Source organism: Molothrus ater, chromosome 6 (genome assembly GCF_012460135.2).
Source record: "Molothrus ater isolate BHLD 08-10-18 breed brown headed cowbird chromosome 6, BPBGC_Mater_1.1, whole genome shotgun sequence".
In the NCBI taxonomy this organism is placed as follows: Eukaryota; Metazoa; Chordata; class Aves; order Passeriformes; family Icteridae; genus Molothrus; species Molothrus ater.
Window position 1 is genome coordinate 25,585,692 of NC_050483.2, and position 27,499 is coordinate 25,613,190.

General features: G+C 41.3%; 1 protein-coding gene across 2 annotated transcripts in view; it reads right to left on the bottom strand.

Moving 5' to 3' along the window:
- Positions 1-2,458: 2,458 nt before the first annotated feature.
- RPAP1 (RNA polymerase II associated protein 1) overlaps positions 2,459-27,499 on the bottom strand; it is a 48,791-nt gene continuing 23,750 nt past the window's right edge. For both annotated transcript variants that reach the window (XM_036383830.2, XM_036383829.2), the window contains exons 8-25: positions 25,986-26,101; positions 25,470-25,568; positions 24,909-25,010; positions 23,911-24,078; positions 21,455-21,637; positions 19,660-19,794; positions 19,303-19,482; positions 17,159-17,316; positions 15,679-15,849; positions 14,709-14,910; positions 12,689-12,798; positions 10,681-10,876; positions 9,613-9,762; positions 9,033-9,175; positions 7,050-7,854; positions 6,133-6,309; positions 5,394-5,450; positions 2,459-4,643 (exon numbers count right to left, since the gene is read on the bottom strand). In XM_036383830.2, the coding sequence (XP_036239723.1) occupies positions 4,488-4,643; positions 5,394-5,450; positions 6,133-6,309; positions 7,050-7,854; positions 9,033-9,175; positions 9,613-9,762; positions 10,681-10,876; positions 12,689-12,798; positions 14,709-14,910; positions 15,679-15,849; positions 17,159-17,316; positions 19,303-19,482; positions 19,660-19,794; positions 21,455-21,637; positions 23,911-24,078; positions 24,909-25,010; positions 25,470-25,568; positions 25,986-26,101 (3,308 nt within the window). In that variant the 3' untranslated portion in view covers positions 2,459-4,487. The remainder of the gene's footprint in view (positions 4,644-5,393; positions 5,451-6,132; positions 6,310-7,049; positions 7,855-9,032; positions 9,176-9,612; positions 9,763-10,680; positions 10,877-12,688; positions 12,799-14,708; positions 14,911-15,678; positions 15,850-17,158; positions 17,317-19,302; positions 19,483-19,659; positions 19,795-21,454; positions 21,638-23,910; positions 24,079-24,908; positions 25,011-25,469; positions 25,569-25,985; positions 26,102-27,499) is intronic.

A 27,499-nucleotide genomic window follows, 5' to 3' on the forward strand; every position in this document is an offset into this window, starting at 1 on the left:
CAAATAAAGAACTGGGCCTGAAGATGGGCCAGGTGTAGTTTGGTGTAAAATGCCCTCTGTTTATTTAACCTGCACAGAACTATTGCTGGGGCCAGGAGTGGCTGGAGACTCACAATACAGGCATGCAGTACCTGCTCCTTCAGCACCATCCTCAGGCTGAGCTGGAGCTCTTGGTGCTGCAGCTGGCCAGAAACCTTAACACAGCATTGTTGAGTTGGCTCCCGACTCAAGATTATCTCAATAAAGACAGGGAGGGGAGCACACTGTGGCAAACTTATCTTTGCTTACAACCACCACTTAACCTTGCAAAACACAGCAGTTCTGTGAGCAGGGCTTCCCTGCACATTCTCCATTCAAAGGGAGAGGAGAAGCCAGTTTTAAAAACTAGGACAAAGGCCAGTAAGTGACCAGAAAATTATTTAAACAAGGAACACCAGGAAGCCAGCTTTGTGAAAGCTGATATGAGCTTCCGTAAGCCAAGGGGAATAAACATGTTTTTTGCCTCCCAAACATGACCATCAGCTGGAAGCAGCACCACTTCATCAATGAGAAATTTCCAAAAATTTTGCAGAACTAGAAGAAGTAAAAGCAGTGATTAACATGACTTTCTGCTCTACTTTATGTCTGACACTAAAAGTGACATGCTTGTCTGACCCACAGTGTATTTATACATCCACATCTTACAGCTTCCTCTGTCCATGACTTCATCAGCAGAAGGTGTTTAGGGTTTGCCTGGCATTAAGTGGCCAGACAGAGTGCATTAGTCTAGAAATGGATTATTAAATTCCACTGTCAAACTGACAAATACAGTGGAATGAAAGTCTTTCAATTACATAATGTTTTATGTGTACTGTTAAAGAGTTCCCATACAGTTTGGCTTCAGTCCTGCTTTGATTTCTTTCTTGCCTAACCCTTTACTTTCTTCTGTCAGGCCTTGTCCTACCTCAGTGTGTCAGCTACCAAGCTGCTTACATCTTTTTGGGAGCCATCCCTACTCAGCAAAGTGAGCCAAGTCACTACATATGGATTCTAAACTCCAGGACTTCAAACCATTCACACAGTTGAAGAATCACAAATCAGCTCCATTTCTTCTAGGCACAAAAGGACGTGCTTCCAAGCTGATGGGAGAACTCTTTCTTCCCCTTCAAAATGCAAAGGAAAATTCAGTAAAATGCCATTAAAGTCATAGGATGCAAACCTCTGACAGCTCCACCCTCTCACCTGCCTACTCAACAGCAATGCTAAAAGGATTATCTTCAACTCATCTACAGTCCAATCAGGCATTTTCTTTTAAAAACGCATTGCTGCTGCCTTCCAGCACATGATAAATTTGTTCCATCAGAGATTCTATTGTTAACCACATGGGACATCATCAGTAGCTTGGATGAAACCAAGCATATTCTAGCCACAAAGGACCAGAAAATGGGGTACCCTTTTTAGGAATTAAAAGACAGGCAGGAATTCTTACAGCTGTTGTTGCTGGTTTTGTTGACTTCTGATGAGAGATACCAGACAACATATGTTCTTCTGAGTTAGAACCACTTCAACACCAGAAACCTTTCTGTGGTCCTATTTCAGCAGAATTATTTCCTTCTCAAAGAAATCTTAAGCATTCAGTAAGGAGTCAAGAAGTCACAGCCATTTTTTTTTGACAGTTTTAATTTCCTTCATCTCCTCACCATGACCAGGATTAAACTGGATGAACAGAATGGGCATGCTTTGGTCCTGTCTCAGACTGCATTCAGCTTAAGTTTAAACTTTACATTCACTGTATCATGATTTTTCAAAAATGCTCCTGCTGTCAAAGTACTGTATGGTTCTTAGCAACCCACCACATAAAATATTTAATTCTCCACACTTGCTCCAAAAGTATATGCAAAAATAAAAAATGCAGAAAATTCCAACAATGTATAAGGGTGGTTGTTTTTTCTTCAGGTCCCAAGAGCACTGAGGCTGAGAAATCTTGCATTTAAACTAGATAAAACAATGCCCTCTAGTGTTCTGTGGAGAAATCCCATATAAAATTGCTGAAAACCTTAAAAAAATTCATGTACCATCTCAAGCGACAGTCAAAGCTTTGAAAGCTTACAGCATATGTGCAGCATCCTTGGAATTTTCTGTGTACTACTGTGCCTGCAGAAATATTTGGGATCCGTTCTTTACCTTCTCTCCACTGCTGATACTTGCATCATAACTTCAAATACCATCTGTGGACAGTCCTCCCACCTGGGGCATGTGTCAAATCACATCATACCACCCTGCACCTTCCCCAAGTACACACAGGATTTGGTACACTGTGTTACTGACACACCAGATAAGCAGGATGGAATTTTTGGCTTGAGGAACTTTCTTACAGAGCTCCAAAGTTTAGTAGGATTCTTTAACGCAGCAGCTGTCCCAAGATACTGATAAACTGCAAAGAGAACTACCCAAATTCAAGAAAGACTCAAACAAAGTATTCTCAAAGTTTAAAAATACTCCTGTAGAGCTATCAAAATATTTATTTACATCCTGTACACATTACAAAATTTAATTTTGCATCCCACAAAGGACTGGAAGGGATTTTATAACTGATGGTCTGAAAAGCAAAGGGTAAAGTCCTTGAAGAAGGCTGCTCTTAAATGGGCAGCTAGGAGTCCTTCAATTTTACCATCCATTGCTCAGAAAGACAACTGCTGGGCTCTCACCATCTAGACAGATTAAAACTTGAATGACTTTGATTAAACTTTTAATCACATCAAATACTTTTAAAATAATTAACAACAATAAAAAAATCCTGTTAGACCACTGTGGTTTTGTTATTTTACATGACACTGAACTGCTGCAGATAGAAACCATAGATCAAAAGGGAGGACAAAAAAAAGAAAAAAAAGAGATTGGAAAGAAACAGCAGTTCTGTCCATTTCCCATCTGTAATACAGGGAAAAAAAGATGAAACTGGCTGTTTTCTGGCAACCTAAGGAAGGGGACTGGTACACTTAGAAAATTGCCAATACAAATACAGCATCAGTCAGAAATGCCCTAAGCCCTATATGATTACGCAGGCATTTGAGGAGCCAGCAACACTTGACTGTCAGGTGAAAGAAAGATACTGTATTATGGTTGGACAGGAGGTCTTTTCTTTTCCAAACTCAATGATTCTTTTATTATATTAAGTTGGAATTTGTTTCTTGTATGGACAATTTCAGTCACAAGTTGACCTATTAACAGTGATTCTCACTCCTGCTGGGACATTCCCTGGAGCAAGGTTAATACAGGCCTGGTTTCTTCAGAGGGAAGCCAGCTTGGCCTGTTTGATAGGTAAAGACAGAGGCTGAGCTCTTCAGACCAGGTATCACCCTGCATGTTACAGAGGAACTTATTCATAAGAACAAAACATCAGAAATCTCTTTAAAAAGTTTTGCTCATAAAAGTCAAGTTCTGCAAACAAAAGCCTGCCAGAGTGACCAAGCAAAAATATAAAGAGAACACCTAGTGAGAGCATACACCTAAAGGAAATTCTGGAATTGATGTGGCACTTGCAGTGAGCCTTTTAGGGCTCTGTATTTGCAGCCCTTGTGTCTGAGGCTGCAATTCAGAATTTGGATGTAGAAGTGGGATCAAATTAGACATTTTTAAAATTAGGTTTGAGCTAGGAAACTCCACTTCAAAATTTAAATTGCATTCTTCTCAGAGGGCAACCAATACATATTCTAACTAAACAAGCAGATATTTTTTTTTTCTCTAATGAGGGGTGGTTACTGCCAAACATTCTGGCCTGAAAAAAAAATTATTTTTGATCTTGTTATACATGTAACCAAATTAAGGGAGAAAAGAAAGCAGTTTAGAGACCATCTGAAAGACAGCCAAGGCAGGACATTCAGCGTTTGTACCACTGCACCAGGAACTCCTGTTTCTTAGAGGTCTGACACAATACATCTGTGTTACCTAGCATATGCACAGAACACTACCTTGGAGAAACTGCTTGTATGTACATGTTTAAAAAAACCTCTCAGGATCAGATTCCTCCCTGTCACACTGTCATTCTGTTTGCAGGGAGTAGTGTGAGAAAAGGACCATTCAAAATCCAAGGTACAACAAAAAAAAAGCAACAGAGGGATCTGAGGAAAACAGACATTATCTTGAGAACCCGGGTTCCAGCCTGAGTGAACAAAACAGCTTTTCCAGTTCCTTCAGTTTATTCAGCAGTCCAGTGCCTTTCAGACACATTCTCACCTCCTCTGGGAAGAAGAAGAACAACTTGAAGGAGAATGGAGGAAAATGCTCCAACATCCATCACAGAGAGGTCACACACATGGTGGCATATCTTGACAGCATGTATGATCTGCAGGGATGGGAGCATTTTACTAGTGCCTCACTAGGCAAAGATGCCAAGAGCGTCCAGGTAAAACACTAAAACTATCTGAACTGAAGGTAGTTTCATCAGTGAAGTATAATTGAGCTTTTTCATTCTTCACCTTGGCCCTCTGTCTTGCTGAAGTGCTTTGCTATGAGTCTAGCACTGGCGCATTCTCTGTAATTTCTTTCTGTGTCACTATCTGCAGGTACCTCAGTCGCATGGGAGGGAGCTGCTCATAAAGGTCAAATCCCAAAGGACTCTCTGCATTCACCAGTCTGTAGTACAGCAGGTGCTTTTTCAAGTTCTGAAAAACCAAACAGAAAGGTATCTAATCTTTTCCACCATCTCCAACACAACACAGCAAATCTGCAAATAGTTCCATCATGCCCAAGATATTTAATTACATCATCTTCAATAGAAGAGCTATAAAAGGCAAGTTTCTCCCACTAAAATTCACTTTTTTTTTGCATGATATTTCCTCTTCTAAACACAACTCCATTGTCTTCTAAACAGCCCCTTGCAATGACTTCTTGCCAGAAACCGAAGAGGATTTTTGAGTGTCATCTAATAATTTACCCTGGACACAAATCACAGAGGGCCAAATGACCCAGCTCTGTCCCACAAGGGATAGATTTTGGGAAGCTCCTTGAAAAAAAGAGAAACCTTATATCTGTCCTGTTCTTTTCAAGGGAAGCATCCAACTAAGAGTTAAGAAAGATTACTGCTGGCCACCTATTCATAACTGTGCTACAATCGTCCCTCTAATATCTCTAGCTATCCAGATATAAAGCTGCCTGGACAAGAGGCAAGGAAATACAGTATAGGAGACTTTTCTAGCTTGCAATAGTCTCAGTGTTTTGAGGTCAATTACTACAAGAACTGGTTAAGCGTATTTACAGATATTGCAGGCCAAAATCCTGCTGCTAATCTCCTCTCATTGTCAAATTAGCAACATAATTGAACACAAATTTCAAAGCCAAATATAAGTCTGTAAGAGTAACACATATGGAAAACTTAATTCCCAGCAGCACAAGCTGAATCTTACAAATCCTACCTCATCCACCAACAGCCACGTCTTCCGCAGCATGCTTTTCCGAGCAGCATCTGTCTCCTGGGAACAAAACACACACGTACTTTCCTTAATATGGTGCAGTAACACCTTTGCCCAGGGGCATACAGCATTCCAGGATGACTTGTTCATTATAATGATGAGCAGCTTGTTCCAGCAGAAAGTGCCTGAGATGTCTTATCACTTAAATCCTGCCTCTCTGCTCCTTTCCCTGATCTGAGTATCAGCTGACTTCTCAACCTTCAGGATGAATTGCAAATCAGAGGTGAAGTCTTGTTAGCACAACTATTCACTGACAGAGGCCTCAAGGCTATAGGAGGGCTTCTGCTTGGTTACTTATGCAAAGTCAAAGAGGGGAGTACTTTGCACCTTAAGACTGCTAAGGCAGAGACGAAATCTATTACAAGCTCTCACTGTCTGATCACCTTTCTTATTCTTTCTGCTTATTCTTCCCCCCACACCACAGAACACATAATTGCTGACCTCAAAGATTTAGCTAGGACTAGCTACCATTAATGTAAATACATTAGGATATAATGAACAAAAGCTGCTGCCTTGTATGTGGATCCTCAAATAGCTGATGAGCCCTCAACATATTTCCTTACAATCTTTGTTTTCAAGTCCCAAACATCAGTGATTCATTGCAAGGCACACTGGACTTACAGGGAGAGCAGATGCAAAACCCAAAGACTGCAGCCCTGAAGCTCTGCTATCCATTACCCACCTGTGTTGTGCTTTCTTGGGAGAAAATAAAACTGTTCACATGAGCCACGGCCACCAGGTACAGAACAGGGCACCAGCTGTGGCGCAGCGCACCAGTGACCAGCGTTCGGAAGTAGAGTCGCAGGAGGTTCAGGTTATCCTCAGGAGGGGAAGTGTAGCGCTCAAGAGGCACAGGAAACTGCAACAAACCCATCCAGAGGCAACATTACAATTTTTGTCAGGGTCTAAGTGGTGAGAGGAAGTTAATGACTTCTAGAGTCATTAACTTCTAGAGCCCTTCCTTGTGCATGCCTCCCTGTAACACGATGTTACCCCAGTGGCATGACCTCCATTTGCAGCAGAGCTGCTACAGCCCACCCTGACTGATGTGACGTGCCTTGACAAAGTCTTGTCAAGACCTCATCAACTTTATGGAGAGATGTTTTACTGGTCCTATCACTGCAGCTGAATTTTGGCACAGATAAGATGAGCACTTATAAAGTAAGAAGACAGAGTATTTTTGACAGCACTGCTAAATTCTGTCTCTTGTGCTCTGCTCACTCAAAAGAAACAGTCCTACACTTGACAGATCAAATTTTCTTGCTGTTATTCAGCAGAGCACAACTCCAGGATAACTATATGTGGAAAGATGGTTGAGAGGGAAAATGACTATTTGTCTATGCATGGACAAGGAAAAAGTTCTCACCAAGGTGTGAAAATACTTATTTAAGGGAAAGGTAATTGCTAGCCCTTCTATAAATTAGAAGGTTCTCAATGGTTAATCCAAGCAAGGTTTGGGACAGTTTCCAGTGAAGACTGAGCAATTTCACAGCTCCTGCCCTCCACATATACACACAAATCAAGGTTGGAGAATCACAGGCAAGAGTGCCGTAACACGGAAATACATAGTGACAGGCAATTACCATAAGCCAGGATTACCTGCTGTAATGGCACTCCCAGCGCCCGCAGGATATTTGTGTGCTCCCCAAAAACAGAGAGACGCAGATGAACACTGAAACGCTTCTGTAGAGGTAGAAGAACAAAGACTCCAAAGAGTGGATCTCCAAAGGAGACGCCCTCAAATTGCTCCAGGAGACTTATATAGAGATCATGGAAGGATGCCAAACCAGGGAGAGGAGCATCCAGGTTCAGGGAGTCCAGGACCTTGGGTTGGCAATACACAGAGAGAAGGGCAGCTGTGTAGTGGTGGATTGGTGCTTCTAGAAAGAGGTCACTGCCAGTGAGGAAGACACACATAAGCCGTGCAAGTTTGGCAGCAGTTGGGATGCTCTGGAGGATTTTAGAACGCCAGGTTTCCAGCAACAAGACCCACTGCAGGTTCCAGGTCACAGTGTTGATGAGATCAAGTGGGAGAGAGTTCAGTACGGCCCCACGTGTCTCTGCATTAGTCACTTTGTTGTAGAGGCTGATAAGTGGAAAGAACGGCCAGTCTGAGGGCAGGATGGGGCCTTTGACCTCAGGAAGCAGCATTGACTGGATGAGGTAATTCTGCCCTTGGTAAGATGCCTGAGAACGCATAAGGGTGGGCTGCAAATGGACAAAGTGGGAGAGGTAGCAGGAACGAATGGAAGGCAGATTCTGGTATGATTCTCTCAGCAGGGCACCACGAGTAACCCTTGGAAGAAATGCTGCTGCGGAGCCAGGCTGGGCCAGTTTGGCACTGGTACCCAGATGCAGAATATCAGAGAAGTCAGCTGCTTCTGGCCCACCAGCCTTCCCTTCACTGTAAAGACAACAGTTTAAGAAACAAACAAATAAAAAAAACCTGAAATGCCAAACAAAAAACATATCACATTTATTCACCTCTACAGTCTTCCTGGAACAGGAAGAGTAGTACAGGCAGAGCACTCAACACTTTCTACATCATTGAGCTATTCTAATACAGAAGGCCTGTAAAGCATCAGCTACCTTGGTATTTAGAGGGAGCTCACAGAACTACATTTGGAGTCAGCATCACTGTGGCTGTGCCATGAAAACCCTCCACACAATGCCAGTCTAGTGCAGAGCCTGAAAGCCCTGTTCAGAGAGGCAGCCTACTTATCAACATGCAAATGAGAGTGCTGAGACGAAATACTGCATATCAGATAAGGCCTACACAAACCAGTAAGACAATTCTCAAAACAGAACTTCGCAGCTGACAGTGGCAAGGTCAGGGGAGCCATACAGACTGATAGAAACTGTGCATGTGGAGGGTGTTTGTCTGAGATTGTGGCATATGGATTTGACCAAAGACCCACCATTTTTTTGACCCAACAAAAAAACCAAAACACCACCACACAAACAAATCTACTAATAAATTTTCCTTCTTTCTGAAAAAACAAAGTACCTCCTTGCAGCACCTTGGTTCAACCTCCTACAGGGATACACCATGGCTAAATTAAAACAGTTTGAGATGAACAAGATAAACTGCTACCATCTTGTTGCCCAGATATGAGAGGATTCATATTTGAGATGCTCAAGAGTTCTTCCTGTGTAAAGTGGAAGATATGGCATTTGTCAAATCAGCAAACTTGATTATTTTGAGTTTGAGGAAGATTCATTGAGCTTTTAGGCTATGTCAAATTCTCATTTATTTTCTAGACTCCCCATTCTCAGGATGGAAGATGCTAGGCCTTAGGGAGGATGAGTTCTATCAGGAATCACACAACCTTGTCACTGAGGAAATCAAAAGAAACTGGTCACATTTCTCAACAGTGGTACATCAGAGAAAAATATGCAATCACTGTGCTTGCCTGATTAGAAGGCTCCATGCCAGAAGAATAAGCCAGTAAGTAAAATTTAACTACAGGCCCCATTTAAAGCCAAAAATTACGACAAAATTGCTACGCCAATGTGTTTTTTCCATTTTCCCCATGTTTTCCCATGTACCAGACTAGAAAGAGGAAAAAATGCAAAGCTTACGGAAGAAACTCTGGATTAAAGGCAAGATCCAGTAGGACCTCATGAGCCAGATGCTCACTCCCTGGCAACAGACGGCTTAGCAATGCCATGGCAACACAGTGATGGAGTGAGGCATCCTGGGTGTAATCCGGACAAGTGCCTGCCTGTACAGGAGAGAAAACAACAGATAAAAGCATCTGTCAACAAGACAATCAACACGGACAGGAGGGTCAAACAAGACACAGATCTCGCAAAGTGAAAGACTGAGGCAGACTGCAAGAGCTGGCAGCATTCATACCAAGAGATATTTCTGCTTCCCCTGACTGCCTTAGATAGTCAGATTTTTTTAGCAACACAGTTGAAAACTTTGTTCTTATTTTATCCCAAAGAAAGGCAAAAATATAATTTTTCCACCCAAAGTGTTTTGGAACTAAATTCCCACATCAGTAACTGGAAAGATGTTATCTGCTAATGGGTCATAAAAGTCAGCAGAAGAATTGCCAGACCTAAGTCAGGTACAAGAAAGAACAGGGACATGAAGACCAGCTGCCAGTGAAGTCAGTTCCCTGGGGGAAAGAAATGAAAGGACTGATAACGATACCATTCTCCGAGCCAAGGCTAACACAAAGTACTGCAGGTGATATTCGTGGCGCAGGATCCACGCAGATGAGGGAGTCACAGAGGGAGGTCCAGTCTGCCAGCTTTGCTGCAGATAATCCTTCAAGCCTCTGAAGCCCAGCACAGAGCTGTACTATAAAGGAATCACAAGGGGAGACAAATAATATTAAGACTGTTTGCGTTTGGAGGAAAGCAAAACACAACCCTATCCAAGGCCCTCCCTTACCTCCTCTCACATGACAATTCCTGTTGGCTACTCCAAAAGCCATATTTAAAAATAGCCTAATAACCATCTGCTTTTCTTCCTCAGGTGATGGATGCTCACCTGCACCCATCATGACCATCCCCATCACAGACAATCAACAGTCACTGCCTACATTTTCTGTAGTGTTCTGTAAGGCAGAAATCTGGCCAGTGGCTTAAAATGTTTTTCCGTCATCTGGCAAGATATTTCCATTAGTAGCCGATCAGCTAATTCAACACAAGGTCACACAGGAAGGCTTTGAGAAAGCTTATGCTACATATTCCATCTTTCTGGAGCTCAGACATTTGTTCTTTAGAGTCTGAAACCTTCCATGACTCACTCATTCTAAAAATTCAGAACAAACCAAAGTGGGAAGGACCTTCTTCAGTAGCACTCATTCTCTTTAATATTACCCCATTTTTGTTATATATATGCTTCAAGCATGCTTTTCCTCTACTGACACTCAAGTTTTATCTTTTGCTTAGCCAAACAACAGCTATTCAACTCTTCTCAACAATCTTTATAAATACATCCTTTAAGCAACACCTGCTCTGTAATTCCAGCTTCCTGGTGTCAACTGAATATTGGAATTCAAAGACATTTTTCTGATCCTCATCCCATTCGTTCTGAAAGTCAGGCTGTTTCTCTCTATAATACTTTAATATTTTTAAAATAAAAATGCACAACAATTTGCTTTTAACAGTCCTTCTAACATCTCTTTTATGCCTGGGAAGGTACAAATACTAACCTCTCTCACAAGTATATCATCATTCACCTAGAATTTGCAGTGAAAAGGTTTATTCTCACCTTGCTGGTCAGGCCCTTGTGAATGTGAGTGATGTTATTGATGAGAAATAAGAGGGCAGTGAGGAAGGGGAAAGGTGACTTGGAGCCAACAAGGCTCAAAGGAGGTTTGCCTCCAGTGCAGCTCAGAGATGCAATGCTGCCGACAGATTCCGGTGCCGGGGAACAGGACAGAGAGTTGCACAAAGCAGAACATGGCCTGTGTGAAGAAATAAAGAGAGAGGGGTTAGGTCAAAAGCATTCATAGTGCTGAGGAATTATCTTGTTGAAATGTTGCTATCTATCTGAACTGTACCACACATTGCAGTAAAATGGAAACCCTGAAGACAGTGAAAGCAAAAAGCCAGTGTCTCAGCTGGTACGCCAAGCACTACTGCCATACAAGCTAATGCCAGGGATTTGTCAGGAACTCTCCAGCTAAATTGGTCATGATGAGCAGAAATACTGATGCAGTGACATATCTCTGATGTCAAATACATTAAAGTGTTGGACCTTTGATTTAAAAAAATACGCCATTCCCCACATACATACGCACACCAGGCTAATAAGGCTGCCCACCCACTCGAGACATTTCAATAATAAACTTGTAGGCAACACCAAAAAGCCAGCTTATATCTAAAATTGACTTTGCAAAAATGCTGCCATTTATGTACTAATGAAATGCATATTTTTAAACTGTATTCAGAAAGAACATAGCTTTAATGTACATGGACATGACTGTGCAGACCACTATTGGCATGTGTGTTCCCTGCAGGTGAAACTACAAATTCCCACACCAGCAGGGCTTGCAGGCCCAGAGTAGATACATCACGTCTGTATAGGTAAGACCACCACAAAGAATGGTAATGGGGTGATAGGGCAAACCCTGTCAAAGATCCATATCATTACTCTATGGCAGAAAACTAATTGCTTAAATGCATTGCTGTTTCTACCACTGGTATTACGTGTAGGAGATGGATAAACACATGTGGGGCTCACAAAGTACCCTGAACTCCTGGACCTAAACTGCCCAGAAAGTTTAGACAAAATTGTAAAAATATTAGGGCAGAAATCAGCTGACTCTGTTTTTTACCAGCCAGTATTAACAGCAAGAATTCTTGTGGATGAGCTTTTACAGCCTGACCAAATCCATTGCCTTCAGACTGCCAGGACAGGCAGAAGAGGGTCTAATGAGTGCTCTTGTGTTGGAAACTCTGATGCAAAGAGCTTCAGAGCTCAGTTTCAGTCAAGAAAGAACATGGGCCAAACTGCTTGGTGGCCATTCAAATACCACTTGACAACAAAAGTTTCAAGTGCCCTTTATATCAGATGTTGTCAGAGGCAGATGGATGCCTCTCTGACTGCAAGTCAGGCCTTTTAGACTCCCCAGTCCAGAAGATTAATCACAGCCTAGTAAGGAGGCTCCCTCTACAGCAAAGATAGAATATCTGCAGTGCTTAACTGTTCCCAGAGCCAGAGCTTATGTTATCCAAATGTCTGGAAGAACAGTTTGGTATCTGTTCTTGCACTTCCCTGCAGGGGTTTTCAAAGCCCTAGTGAAGCTCTGCAGGAGCTTGAAGATTTCAATCTAGTAAATTCTTTCATATAAGCAGCACCACACAGAGCACATGAAGAGTACATGAACACACTCACCTCGTCATGTAAGAGCAACTCAACTAATTCTACTTGTGCTATTTTTTTAGACCAGTAAACCAAAGAAGAATCAAAACCAAGAGTGACTAAAATAATCTGAAATTGATATGAAAACCCCAGCTACATGGCAAAGCAGAGATGCAGCAGCATCAGTAGAAAAGGAGGAGCTGCTAACCTCTGCAGCCATCATGCTTTTTCTGTGAGGGGTGAGAGGACAAAGCAGGGTGTAGACACAGCCCTACTGCACTCCAATTCCCATACCTGGGGCATTTTGCAAGGGAAAAGAGGAGAGAGGGGAGAGAGCTGTCACACAGTACAGTACAGAAATGGGGCTCCTTTAGCTTCTGACAAGAGCATCTTAGCAGTGGAATGGTTTTACCTGAGCAACTCCCACATGCTGTCTATCGCTGGCTGGCTGAGAAGGGGCTGCAGCACCTCTGATGTCAAACGTTCCAATTCCTCTAAGCAGTCAACTGGATTGACTGATGGCTGTAAAATACATGGAGAATGACAGGAAAAGAGAGTGAATGACCATAACATCCAGTGATAGCAAAAAGACAGACTGATTTATTTACTTCCTCTATTATCTTTTTGCCAGACCCCATCACCTACATAGTGGTACTGCTCTAGATTAGAGCTGGCCTCGCTGCTCATAGTGTGGAAGCTGAGAGCTGGCACCTCAAGGTGTTCTCACACTCAAGTATTAAAGTGCATCCCAGAAATTCTTAATTGGCTGGAAGTAAGATACGAGGTCCTTGGAATCAAGATTCACTAAATGAAAACTTAGGTAGACCCTCCTCTCCCTACCATCTACATGTTTCTATTTGAACTGAAGATGACATGAAGGTGATCAGAAGTACCTTGAGAAATCTGAGTGGCAACATGAGGGTCTCCAAAAAACAAAACAAAAAAAAATCAGCGGCATAAAGTGTGATTGACCTACCCATCAAAGCATGACTGTGGATGAACACTGCATAGGAACTGTGGCTTTTAGAGAATCATCCAAATTCTTCTGACCCTAGTAAGCAATATTCCAGGATAGTTGAAGGAACATGCTGGCAAATTTTAACACTTTTTATCTTCACTAGAACGCTGCTCTGGGATACAGAAATATTCATTTCCATTACATAAAATATGATTTTACCCCAGGTGAAATCTGCCTCCAGAAATCAGTTAAACCTTTGTGAAGATGTTAACCTTAGTTTTTAATAGTCTAACAAAAATATTACAAGAAGGTCCCAGCATACACTAATCTAATTACTATACAAGTTGATTTTTTTTTTTTGCACTAATCTATTCAAACATGCTATGTACAACTTCTTTTTTAATCAGCTAACTACAGGTAGATGACTGAAATTCTCCTGAAGTGGAATTCAAAAACCCAGCACAATTCAATGACTGAAGAAATTGTTTCATCAGTCACTCTTCTGGGATATCTGTAAAGGTTAAAAAGGAACATTTAACTCTTGGCTGTCCTGATTCTCCAATGATCAGGATGTAATCACAGCCTGTAAAAGGTATACCAACCTTCAGGACCCTGAAGACATCTTTGAGAGACACTGGCAGTTTCCATCCCAGCCATAACTAATAAACTCAGTTCCTTTTGGCAAGTTTCAGAGGAGTTGCACAAGTGTGAATAACTACAGCCATTAAATTACCACACCTTCAACACAGTTCTCCCAAGCTGGAATTCAGGCATGTCAGTTGGGCAGTAAAGAGGAAAATTGCATTTATCTTTAGAACATGAATCTTTAAGATAGCTAAAGCATAAGACATTATTCTTCAACAGCATCACACTGACATATCACCTTCAGAACACTCACTTTAAAAGATGATCACATACTACAACTGTGTGTTACAGAATTTGACCTTGAATGTCAGTGGTGCAACAAATAAATTTATCTTTATTATTTCCTATCCAAAGTTCATACAGCACGACCCTTAAAGCTCAATCTTCCACCCAGATCATTGCAGTGTAGGTGTCCACATGTAAGCTCTTAAATCAAAGCAAATGCAAAAACACACGACTTGATTTATCCCACTAGGAAAAACGGCTGCCAAATAAAATTACATTGTATTTGCTTCACACTTTGGAGCTCTGCAGCAAGTCAGAACAATCACAGCACTACCACACACCTTGATTGAGACCCTGATCCCAAAGGATGACAGGACAAAAAAGGAAGACAGATATTTGGCACTGCTAATGTCTAGGGTTAGCAGACTTAAGTGACCCTGAATGTCATGCAGCCTAGATATGAGCTGTGGTTACAAAATCAGTGCTCAACTTGATGCCTTAATATCCATCTTTTTCAGTACTGCCTGTAAGTTCCAGTTTTCAGAGGTAATACACAAGCTGATGCTGGTGAGATGAGAAGACTGCCTGTATTTTCAGGCCTTACCTGTTGGCTGTAAGCACTGTAATAAACTCCCAAGAAGATCACACAGGTTGTGGTCAGAGGCTGGAGAGTTTGCCAAGTTTCTGTCTGGGATAGCTGCTGAAGGATTTTTTTCAGACTTGTCTCAAGGAAGGGCTGTAAGCCTGACACTTGACTCCATGCTACTGGAGGAGGTGGGATCGGTTCACTATCTTCTGAGTTATTGCTGAAACCCAGTGGAAGAATGACACAGGATACCAAAAAAATATCAAACAACTGTCTCTCTAAAGCATCAATTTTAGTAGAAAGAAGTAGTCTAGAAAATTATATCCAATAGCACAACTAGGGGAAAAGTCCTTGCATAGTCCCACAACCCAGACCAAATAATTCAGGCAGAAAGGATAAATGTAGGATGTACTTTAAAAAGCTGAAGTTTCTTCTGCACTACTCTGCCCCTGAGCTATGACTCTAGCTTTACCAGCATTGCTACCTCAGTATTCAGCTTTAGTTAAAGAGTTTCTTGCTTTCCACCAGAAAAAATACCTGTGTTTGCAACAGATCCTACTGCTTTGATGTCTACCAAAACCAACCACCTCTTAATCCTGACTCATCTTGGTTTCTGCAGAGAGGTTCTTTCCTCCAAATCTCAAGACATTTACTTCCTTTACTCCCAAGAGAAGTTCCAAGCAGCTTACTAGCTCCTTTCAGCAGGGCATTTGGCTTACAGTGCCCTTTATGCCCCTAGCCTAATGTAAATTTTGACTCCTGCCTCTGGCCATGCTAGCAGGCATACCTGTCGGACCAGACACTACTTCTGACCTTTTGTCAGAAGGAATACACCCCACCAGGGTGCATGCAGGGGCTCACATGTGAGACAGTAAACAACTGAAAATGAGGGGAAAAAATAAGGTGACAGCCAGGTCTCCAAACCAAAGAAAGGGAAGATGGGATGCCAACTATTGAGATGCACAGAATGGTGACTTAGAGAGCCTACCTGCTCAATTTGGCCTGCAGCTCTGCCGTGTATCCTGCTGTTTGTGTCACATGTGTCAACAGAGTAACCACTGCTGCAGCTCGCTGCACAGACAACTCAACCGCAGGGCTCTTCCCACTGAGCAACTCTGGCAGCGACTGCAGAATCCTCACCAGCACAGGGTAGAGATCACTGTAGTATGAATCACAGAATGCATATGGTTGGAAAGGGTCTCTGGAGATCATATGTACTTCAATTCCCTGTTCAAGATAGGCCAGCAAGACCAAGATTGCATAGGGACACATCCAGTTGGATTTTGAATATCTCCAAGAATGTAGACTTCAGTACCTTGCTGTGCAACAATACTCCAGTGTTTGATCAGCTTTACAGTAAAGTTAGTTAAGATTACAGTAAAAACACTTCAGTGGAATTTCCTGTATTTCCATTTGTGCCCATTGGCTCTTCACTTTCCACTGGAAGAATCTGGCTTTATCTTCTTTACACTCTCAAATAATTTATTTATAAACACTGTTAAAATTTGATTATGAGAACCATCACCACTACCACAATAACAAAAATAACTGACAAAGAAAAAAGATGACAAAGGAAGACTACTGCTATTCCAATGTCATCTGAATGTGACCTGCCTTATACTCTGCCTCCATGCACTCTGATTATCTCTTGAAAAAATACTTTGATTTTATTCTTGCTGGGGAATAGTTCTGAGATTCTCAGCCACACTTATAGTCTTGCAATGTTAAGAAATCTTCTGCTGTTTCTTTCCTTAACATTATTTACACTGCTAAAATAGTATATACAGTTTCTACTCTTTTTAAATCATACATCAGATAGTGCCAAAGAACACAAAATGCTGCTGTGGATGGGAATTTCCCTTCTGAAACTCAATACTGGCCTCCCTTTTACTCCACTTTAGAGCAATTCCACAGCCATCTCTCTTCTTCCAATTACAGGAAGCAGATTTAATGCTTGAGGCAGGTCAGACCTACACCAGGTGCAGACCTTGGCAGTCAAGCACAAGAACTTCTCCTGACCTGGAAGTCAATGCATCATGAAGTTTGCCTGCACCAGTCTGCCCCACTCAGGGTGGTGACTGCTGCCCACAGACTGCCCCTACGTCAAGTACATTCAGTCCTGGGTGTGCTGCAAACCACATGTTTTGATGTCATACAAGCACAGATTATTCATCCCTTCAAGGAGAAAAATATGCAGTTCTAAAAAGCTACAGTGGTCTCCCACTGTAAAGCAGAAACCACAAAATAGCAGAGCTTGAACACAGGAGATAGTGAACAACCAGAAGAAAGCAATACACAGCACGAATGCCCTTAGAAACTGAGTTTTACTGCAGGAGGCAGGAGAAAGTGAGGTGAGACACCCTGAAGGGAATGGAGACTGAGCCTGGAGAGCCCTCTCTGCCCCTCTGAACAGGGTGTCCATTGCTCTGTCGTGCCCCCCAGCCCAGGTGTCCAGCCCGGGGCTGTACCTGTAGAGGTCGCAGGCCTGCCCGTAGCCGGCAGCCACGGCCCACAGCCGGAAGGCTTCGGTGCTCAGCCTCACGGCTTCCTCCCTCGGCAGGGGCACATCCACAGGCTCTTCAGCGACAAAGCGACTCAACCGACTCTTCAGCTCAAATTTGTTAAGCTGTGAAACAAACCAAGCAAAAAGAAAAGGATGAAGAACAAAAAAGACAAAGGGATAAGGGGCATCAGCTGTATGCATCATTACCTCATTGCTCTGACACACACAAAGAGCTGCAGATTTCAATTCAGCTCGTTCTGAGCTCTTCTTGCACTGCTCAAATCTGCTTTTATTTTGTGCAATCTTAAGGAGCAGACTACAAAGGATCACTAAATGGTCAATGGTTATTAAGAGAGAACTATTCCTGCAAGAGATACCTAGGGGTACCTAATCCATTCCTAACACAAACCAACTACACTTAAATAATTTCTGATGGAGGTTTGTCTGCCCCACACACACTCCTGTTTTGGATGCTCCCTGCAGCATTTAACTGATTTTTTTAAAAAAATATATCATTATCCTTCCTTAAATAGTCATAAATACAACTCTCTTAGTCAGGCTTAGTAAAGATATATTTTGTGAAAAAAGATGTCTACAAAAGTACCGAAATGATGCTGACATTCTTTTGGGAAGGTCACACTAGATGGGTTTCAGAGGTTCTACAACCTAAGTATTTCTATAATTCAGTGTTTATTTTATGCAAAGGGTACCTCCTGCCTATTACTTTCATAAGGTTATAGAATTTTGATGCCTTGGAAATGTTCTGAGGTTATTTTGGTATTGAATTAAGCATGACATGACTCATTTGCAGTTCTCTAGAAATAATTTTTATCCTCCCCTACATCTGGGTATTTTTACTTAACCGTAAAAAAGAGCTTCTCTTTCCTTCTCCCACACATACAAAAGCTTCTATGTGCTCTGTCTAAACAAATGAGGCAACAATGTCTTTTTCATAGCACAAGGACATATTATAGGTAATTTAAATTTTGAATGCTTTAGAGACTTCTTGTACGGAAATCAATGCACACCAGCAAGAAAGCAAAGGAGCTGATGAGTCAAAACTATAAATTCTGACACCTCTTCTACAGAAGAGAGGACAAAGTAAAATTTACTTCCAGGAGGAAGATGGAAGAACTTTGTTGTTAGCTAAAATAAATTCCTACATTGATGGTTTTGATTTAGTTTTTTATTATCTTCCACTCCCACGTTTAATTGCATGCAACAGAACATATGAGAGTGTGACAGTAGCAAAGCCTGAGTGTCAGGAACCTTCTAAGCAATTTTTCCACACCTTGAAATACCTGGAGTACATAAAACCTGAGTAGAAAAATATCTGAATTTTACTCTGTTATGTTCCTAGTATGACTTAAAGTCTTTAAACATCCCACTATCCATCACTGTTCTCTATACTTTACAGCACAAACTGGTGTTCTGTTGACAGTAGCATTTTCCTGGGTAGCAATTTGTTAGGTGCTGTTAACAACAGTGAACCAAAAAGCCTAAGAAGTGTTCTTTGCACTGTAATGGGTGCTGCTCTTGGTACGTTTCATGTATTTATAGCACCAGCATGACAACCTATATGAGCGAATGCAATTACCTCTGAAGTGGAAAACTTGTCCAGAAGTTAAGAGGAGTTGAAAACTCTGATGAATTATCACCTTTATTAAGACAAATTAATGGCAGAAAAGTTCAACCAGGGTTGTGAAACACAAGGATAGCGATTAAGTCTCTGGTTTATACAGTCTTATGCTGCCTATCACTGAAACATGGGAGTGTACAGAGCATCACACATCAATGCATGCTCTAAACATCTGCTCCTGGGCAGTATCACCCTGCTGGGCTCTGTGACTTTCACATGAGTGCATTACACAAACCATAAAGAAGCAGAGTAAAACTCAAGCCAGCTCATCTACCATTGTGCAGGAGAAGCATCATTTTTATGACTCTGTCAACAATTCCTTCAAAACATACTAATGCACCTTCCTCACCCTGATTTCTTCAGCTTCAGTTCACAGTCACCTCTAGTTAGCTTTCTGTCTTTATTTAGTCAGTAAGGCATAGAGAACCAAGGCCTGTGCAATCAGAAAAGCTCTTCCAGGAACCACTCACCAGCCTGGCTGTTGCATTTCGGCCTCCAGATGCCAAGACCCTGATGAACTTCATAGCACTGGCACAAGCAATTCCATGGAGACTGGTAAGTAAAAACCCTGGTTCAGCCACTTTGGGATCCCACTGAGTAGGGAGAAATTCCCTGACAATGGTCTCAATCAATCGAGGACAATCAAGCAGCTGCAGAGAAATAGGAGGGAGCACAAGTAACTAAAGTTGTGCAGTCATGCAGATGTGCAGAAGACATGCACAACAGACAAGTTTGTCTGATCTCTTTGCCATAACTTTACCTGATCTTTCTTCCCTTTCCAAACCTTTCTCTATCATTCCCAAGCTCTTATACAATGGGAGATTTACCTGGCTGCATGCCTCAGAGGAGTGCCTTGCTATATGGGTGAGGATGTGCAGTATATCCAGAACTACTGATGGAACAGGTCGCACCACCTCTAGGATGTACCTCAGCCGGTGCTGGATCCTTGTCTTCAAAAGTCCCTGAAAGGTGTTAAAAAAAAGAAAAAAAAATCTGTAAGAGTCTAAACAGGTGCTCTCTGTTCTTCAATTGCTGAAACCCAAAAGGAGATTACATCCTCTCCAGAGACTGTTTTAAAATTAGCAGTCATGAAACAAGTTTCTGTGTATTTGCAAGTATGCTGGCAAATGAGCAACAGTTATCTAACAGAGCAGAAACAGCTTTAGTTCTGTTCTGAATCAGACCACTGGAGGGGTTTGGATACTTGTGTTTTCCAGAGTATGAAACTCTAAGTGACAGGGATATAAAAGAAAGAGGTTCTTGTGGTCCTTGAATAATTTTGTTTAGACACCACCTCCAGCTAATGCAGCACTCTGAGAGTACCTGTCACATCAGAGAAAGTTGACAGAAACAGAGAACAGACACAAATTCCTATTTTGCAGTAAGAAAAGAGATGCATAGGGATGATGTGATTTTTATGATCAGTGGCATTGCCACGAAACAAATCATCAATTTACATAACAGTGTGATGCAGGTCTTATGGATTTGCCTTTTTCCAGAATCAGGAATGCATTCATATTGCTGATACTTTTAAAAATTTGCAGCCAAGCAAGTTGTAGCTCTAGGCCTGACCAAGTTCAGCAGCTAGTTTAAATACTCTTTTTCCAACTGTGTGGAACAATTGGGTTGTAACAGCCAATAAGCAAGGATGAAATGGAACTGCACAGCAATGGGAACAGAGGGGAATTTGATCCCAAATACCTTCTAAGTACAGCCCACTCAGAACAAGCTGAATTACTCTGAACCATGACACAGTTTACAGAATCACAAACTGATCTCCTGTCTATCTACCACCCTTTTGTTACATTTTTTAAACAGTGCCAGACACCTAGCACAACACATCTGAAATCATGAAGCCTCTAAACAAGACCAAATGCCCAAGTACAGTAATTCATGCACCCAATGATGCTTTTAGACCAAGTGCTGTTCAAACCCAAGCTCAAGGATTAAGTGCAGTGGGCAAGAGGGATGCATTGGATCCACCAAGGCTGAGTTTTGAGATAACAAATTTTGCTGAGTTTACATCTCCTATGAAAAATACAGGATTAGGTTTAAAATGTGGGAGCAGTTCATTCTGAATACTGGAAAAATCTTAATCTGAGAAATGCAAACATGACATTTGGGGAAATGGTAAATAGCTACCTTATGTCAAATAAAAAAAAAAAGAGTATCACTGTACAAATCTACTAGTTCTGAACTAGTAGATTAAATTTAACTAGTTTAAATTCTGAAAAGTGCATATAGACATTTTAATAATGACTGGAACCTTTTTATTTTTAATTCAAGTAAGTGAGCCTGAAAGTCGTGTCTGTATGCAGTCTTTCAGGACATCTTATCAGGTCATCAGTGTGTTTGTTGCTGAATTCCCTAGAGGAAGTTAAGAGATAATTATTAATACTGAAATCACACAAGTCAAGTCTCAGCATTTTTAGAGACCAATAAAATTATCCTCCTGGTAATATATGACAGAAAAACAATAACCAATAGCCAGGAAAGAGTTCTAATTCTTGTTCAGAATGCTCTTGTCCAGCATGCACAGGAGGGTGGATGTTTCAACAGCACATACAGCACTGTGCTGAGCCTATTTTCATAAGAAGATTCTGGGTCTAACTCTGTACTTACCTTTACAACATCATATCGGGCCACATCTGGGTCTGGGTTGTTTTCATCCTTTAATTTTTTATTTTGAGATGCCTCTGTTCCATTTAAGTCTTTCTCTTCCTCCTCTTCTTCCTCCTCATTGTTAGGGACAAAGGGGAATGCAGCCATTCCTTGGTACCAGGAGAAAGTCCAATCTAGATATTTCTAGAAGGAGTGGTAAAGCATACAGAATAAAATTCTTATCAAGAAAAACAAAAAGACAAAGACAAAAACTTTTCAGGGATGCTTTTGAATATGGAATGCTTTATTGATTCCTTTATAATCCCAAGAAAACATGAAGACAATAAAAGCTATTCTAAACATATACAAGTAGAATTCAATGCTTTTTCAGGGAAATTATTTTGGCTTTACACACACACAGACTACAGGGAAAAATCCTGTAAAAAGAATTACTGTGACGTGAATTAAATTCATTACACTGCTAACAGAAATCTAGTTTAACTGGGAAAAATAGAATTATAAATAAGTAAATAAACAAATAAAAAAACTACCAAGGCTCTAGGCAATAAACAGAAATTTATTGGCTTCCTAATTTCGTATACCTCTGGGGAACCTAGGTCACAAATAACACAGAAAGATCATGCAAAAATTGATATGATAAAGACTACTTGGTCTATTTGTTCATGTTTGCTACACTTTTGTTTGAACATCCCTCAGCTTAAGCAATTAGAAAAACCTCTTTTTTTGTTCACAGCTGATGACAGTGTCAGGGCCTCTCAAGTTCTAGGGTAACAGCCCAAATAGGGTAATAGTTCCAATTCTTCAGAGAGAGGATTGCTCCCATAACAGACCTACTTCCCCCCAAATGTTTTAGAATATGAAAGACAGCCAAATCAAATGCTTGCACTGCTTAATAACTGCTAAAATTTTCTATTTTCCACACCCACAATCAGAAAGAAACACCATATTAGAAGAAAAGTAGTGGCAGACTTCAATTGCCAAGTACCAAGGAAGCACAAGCTATTATCAGACATCAAAACATCCCCCAATGCAATATGAACTGAACATGATGAGTGAATGGCATGGTCAGAAGAGGCCTGACTTGAGGGGATGAAGTCATGAGTCCATCTGGAATACAGAGTTTGGGACTACAATCTTCCTTCCACCAAGAGAAGGAAAAGCATTAAGATGAGGTACCTGGGTCACCAAAGGAAACAAAAAGAAAGTTGCTTCCTTCCCATAGCCATTGAAGGATAAACAAAACCTTCAGACAGTATGATTTTTATGTGTGTTGATCTTCTGTGTTTATAGTGTGGATAAATCCTATTTGTCTTAAAAATCCTGGAGCAGAGGGCCAGGCTTCCAACCCTGTCCCTTTCTCAGAGACCTTTTGAAATTCAACTGGACTCTAGGAAGGACTCTTTGGGTTAGAAAATATACTGACACAGCATTCACAGTGCTGCTTCTGGCAGCAAGAGTCAGCAATCCCCACTTACACAAAACATCCCACCATAAGCTTTGATCTGAAAAATCAGAGCACTGCAGACACTTATAAACCAGAGTAACACCAGAGGAGAGAAAAAGTACATTAAGAAGCTGATTCATAGTACTAACTACCTACGATGGGTGGGCAGGACTCATCTAGCAGAACTCTACTGGGCTCATAGATAGAAAAGTAGCAAAATGTGGAGAAAGCTACCTACTCCTTCATTTCTCTTGCCTCCCACTAGGACAGCTCTACAGGCCTGGCAGAAGTTGCAGGGTACTTCTACCCCATCTCTTCTATCACCAGCCCCTTTGAAGTTAAACAGAAAAGCAGCTCTCAAGGAAGGTAATTGGAAGACAGTCTATATCAGACTACTTCTGTCCAACCAGGAGTACATCTTAATCTGGCTGCTCTAGGCTGTCCAGTAGCCCTGAAAATCTACAAGAAGTCAACCTTCTAACAGGTGAAAAAGCATCAGTGAGAAAATAAACACAGGAGCAGGCAAAATTAGGTATGCATCAGTGTTCAAAAACGCATGGGAACATCAGAAAATGGACAATGAGAGAAAAAGAGAACAGCATTATTATGAGGCATAAAGGGAAGCACGGAGAATATTTAATCTGTTAAGAAGCAGAAAAACTATGAAATAACAACCTAAGGGAACATATTTTAAAAAATTCTACATATACATTAGTGGTGATCTGATCTAGGTTGCAAAGATATAAAAAGAAGAAACTCATCAGCATGCACTGAATTTAATCATAGGGCAGAGGTAATTCAAACAGTGAGAAAAAAAGATACCTGAATCCCTCAAACTGGGATAACACACTCCATCATCTGTCTCAAAGGACAGCAATGACAAATTCTACTCACCATTAAGCTAACATGTCCAGTAAACCTTTGTTCAAGCTACTTACACTGTATCTTCTCATTCTGATCCCTGTAAACAGCTCAGCCTAAATCAAACCCAGGCTCTGAGTGATGATCTTACCTCATCATCAAGTGACACCAGCAGAGCCCGGAGAGCACCAACAGATGCTGCCATGACATTTTCCACTGCATCATCCAGCGAGAAGCGCAGCAAGAAGAGAAAGCCGGCATCAAGCAGCAGACGCAGAATGCTGCCCTTCAACGAGGAAGCAAACTCGCCAGCCCTGGCCTGGAAAGTGCCAGACAGAGCCATGGTTAAGGCTGTGTCATCTCAGCTGGATACATCTCTGGGCTGTCACATCTCAACATTTTACATCTTTGCCTCTTTCCACTTCTACTGTAAAGCTGCTGAACTGTGTGAAGGTTATTCTTCCTATAGTTTATCCTCCATTCATTCTACAGAAAAACACAATTACAGTTCCTTAGTGCAAGAAACCCTCCTTTCTAAAGTCTGCACTCATCTTTTGACTTCATTGTGTTCTGCTCCATCACCTTTCTCAAAACCACCAAGTTCCTTCTTCTCTATTCCAGTGCCATTAGAGGGAATGTTAGCACTTCCCCCAAAAGTTAGGTAGAAATGTGCACTGAAGTATTCATTTTGCTTTCTCCCCTTGGCACATTGCTCTATGAGTAGGCTTGGCTCTTTCTCACCTCCTACAGAAAATGCACATCATGAAGCTGGCTCAGACAACAGGAGTGAAAGGGTCAATGCCAAGAATAGGCTTGTCACAAAAATAACATTTTAAAAAATCAATGTGCATCCAAATTAATAAGAGAACTGAAATTATACCACTGCTGCTGAACAGCACCTGAAACAACCTGTTGGGAGAACAATACTCTGGAATTATCCAGAGAAACCTGCATCTCAGTTTGTTACATCCCAACACTTAGCTTATCTAACAGTAAGGATCCTCAGTGGAACAGAATGCCCTGTTGGTGACTTTGCTCATCTTCACTGAACAGCAGAACAGCAGAAAACAAACAACTAGTACCAGAGAATCTGGGCCCTGATCCACCAGAAGCTTGAGTTATGGAGAGAAATTCCTTGAAGTGACTTACCCTTTGAACAATACGACCTAAGACCTGTAGAGCCAGTGTCCTCTGTTGTGTAACTTGGCTGCGAGACAGATGAAAGAGCTCTTGCAGAGAATAACCAGCTCTCTAAATGGCAGGGGGAAACAAAAAGAAACCAAAAAACACCCTCAGCTACAGCTAAAAACAGGCCCCTTAAAATAAGATTACCTGTAACACACTGCATAAAGGAAGATAAATTGCAAGCCAATGTTGTTTGCCGCTTTGTGGCAATTGCAGAAGAGATTCTAATCTTAGATGTCACAGGAGAAAATTGAACTTCTTAAGCAAAGGAAGTATGTGCACCTTTTTCCAACACCACAGAACTTTAATAGCATTTAAGAGAAAAAGCATCAACAGTTTTCTGGAAATAATGCAGTTCATGCATGCAGACACAACTTGTCTTCAGGAGTTTGTTTCTAAAGAAAAATTACTGCATTTTCAGAAGGGTCTTTTGTCACTGAAAAGCTTGATACAAAAGGAATCTACAAAATCTAACACAGAAAACAGAAATGTGGGTACCTTTTCTATTACATTACACCCACCTACCTCTGCCTCTTCTCCGTGATGGTGCAAGCCCAGATGTGTTGGCAAATCCGCATCCGCAGGAATCAATTCTCCCTTTAAACTGAATCGAGCTTGCATTCCCTATGGCAAAAGGGTGGAGGGAGAAAACTATTATTTCTATTGCTGTCCACTCAATTAATCTCTTAAAATAACACTTTTTACATCACCTGCCAGAAGATAACAGTTCAAAAACTCCTCAGGCCTCAAATTCTTTTTTAAAAATATACCCCAATCTTTCCTTTTTTCTCAGTTTTACACCTGTTTCATCCCAGATTACAATGGCTAGACTCTCACTTCCTAGCTCTCCTTAGTTGCTACAGATTGAACTAATCCTGTATCATCCCATTCTGTGAAAGAAAATGGGGAATCTTTCAACCTGATGAAAGTCCACAGACTGAGCAGCCAGAGGACTTGTTTTTGAAGCCTTCAAAACTGTTACTGCTGAGAAGCATGATCCAGACACAAACATGCAAAAAGTATCAGTTTCTGCCTTCAAACCTTTTTGGTTTTCTTCTGCCGAGGTGAGGGCAAATCTTTCATCCATTCCAGCTTCTCAAATTCTACATTGTCCATGTGAATCCACTCCTTCCTGGGCTTCACAGGCAGATCATCATCTTTGTGTGGGAAGAAAGAAATGTCAGTCTTACCATCCAAGGCAGAGATGAAGGAAATACTATTCCTTCTTTGCCAAGCTACTCAGCTTAAATACTGTATCAAATATAAGATTATGTAAAATAAAAAGAAAACAATTTTCAAACTGACTATTGTCTAATGCATAAACATCAAAGGTTTAAAGCTATTTTCATCTTTCATGAGAGCAAGAAGAGGAAGTAAACAGCACAGTAATGAAATTCAGACAATGCTAATTTAGGAGAAGTTGAACAGAAGTCAGGACACAAGTAAGGCAAAATTATCAGAACCAGTGCAGAAAAATTACTATCAGCCGTACTTTTGAGAAAGGAAACTAGTATCACTCAAGAAAGACAGTGTTAAGGGGGACATCAAATTGAAAAGTATTAAAGCAGAGTCCCAGAAAATTACAGGAACCCAGCAAGATTTTAGCCTAGATACACTGAAGGCAGCTCAATATTTGTGCTTTGGTTGCATTTGTGATGCTGCCATCCAGTATTCCTCCCTAAAGGCTCGAAGACATCAGCTTGGGAAGAAAAGATCAAAACAGCTGAAAATTTGCACAGCTTTCCACAGACAACTCCGTGGGGAAACTGGACAGTTGAACAAGAATTTCAAACGTGCAAATACTAAAGAAAGAAATTACTAATTTAGCTTTATAAAGAGCTTTGACTAAAAAGAATTTGAGAAACAAGACATTCGTGCCTGACATCACAACAGCTGCCCTAGGAAAGAGACACATCACCATGTGGAAGAATCTCACAAGTGAAGAGACTAGAGAGATTTAACCAGCAAAGGTAAGGCTTTGCTACTAGGATACTACCCCAAACCAAAATATGAAGAGACGAGCTAAGAAGTTTTTGCTATCTCAAAACAAAGCACGTGTAAGGACAGTAACAGGCAGCCCCTAAGGGCATGGAAAGCATTAGCATCATTCCTGCTGGAGCAGCCCAGAACTCATCTGCATTGCAGTTATTAATCCTAGCACTCCGGTCGGTCTTCTCTTGCAAGGAACAACGAGTCCCACAGAGATGCTCTTCTTTCATCAGATCTTTTCCTGCTGATAACTGGCCTGAAACTTAACCTTTTACTTTCTTCCAATTAGCAGATAAACTTTCAAGAAGGGCACTCATCCTCTCCAGAATGAAGCTTCACCCTTATGATCAATGTGGTACTGAATCACGCAAGGAACCAAGCACAGAGTTATCTTGCTCAGCCAGAAAGCTGTTCTGCAGAATTTCAGCCAAAGGCTCAGCATGCATTTTAATTGAAGTGAAGGAAAAAGCATCTGAAATGTACCAAAGTGGAATGTTTGTGGGTGGTAGATGCAACATGAGAGGAAATAGAATCAGCAGAAAAACAAAATATATCGACATTTATAA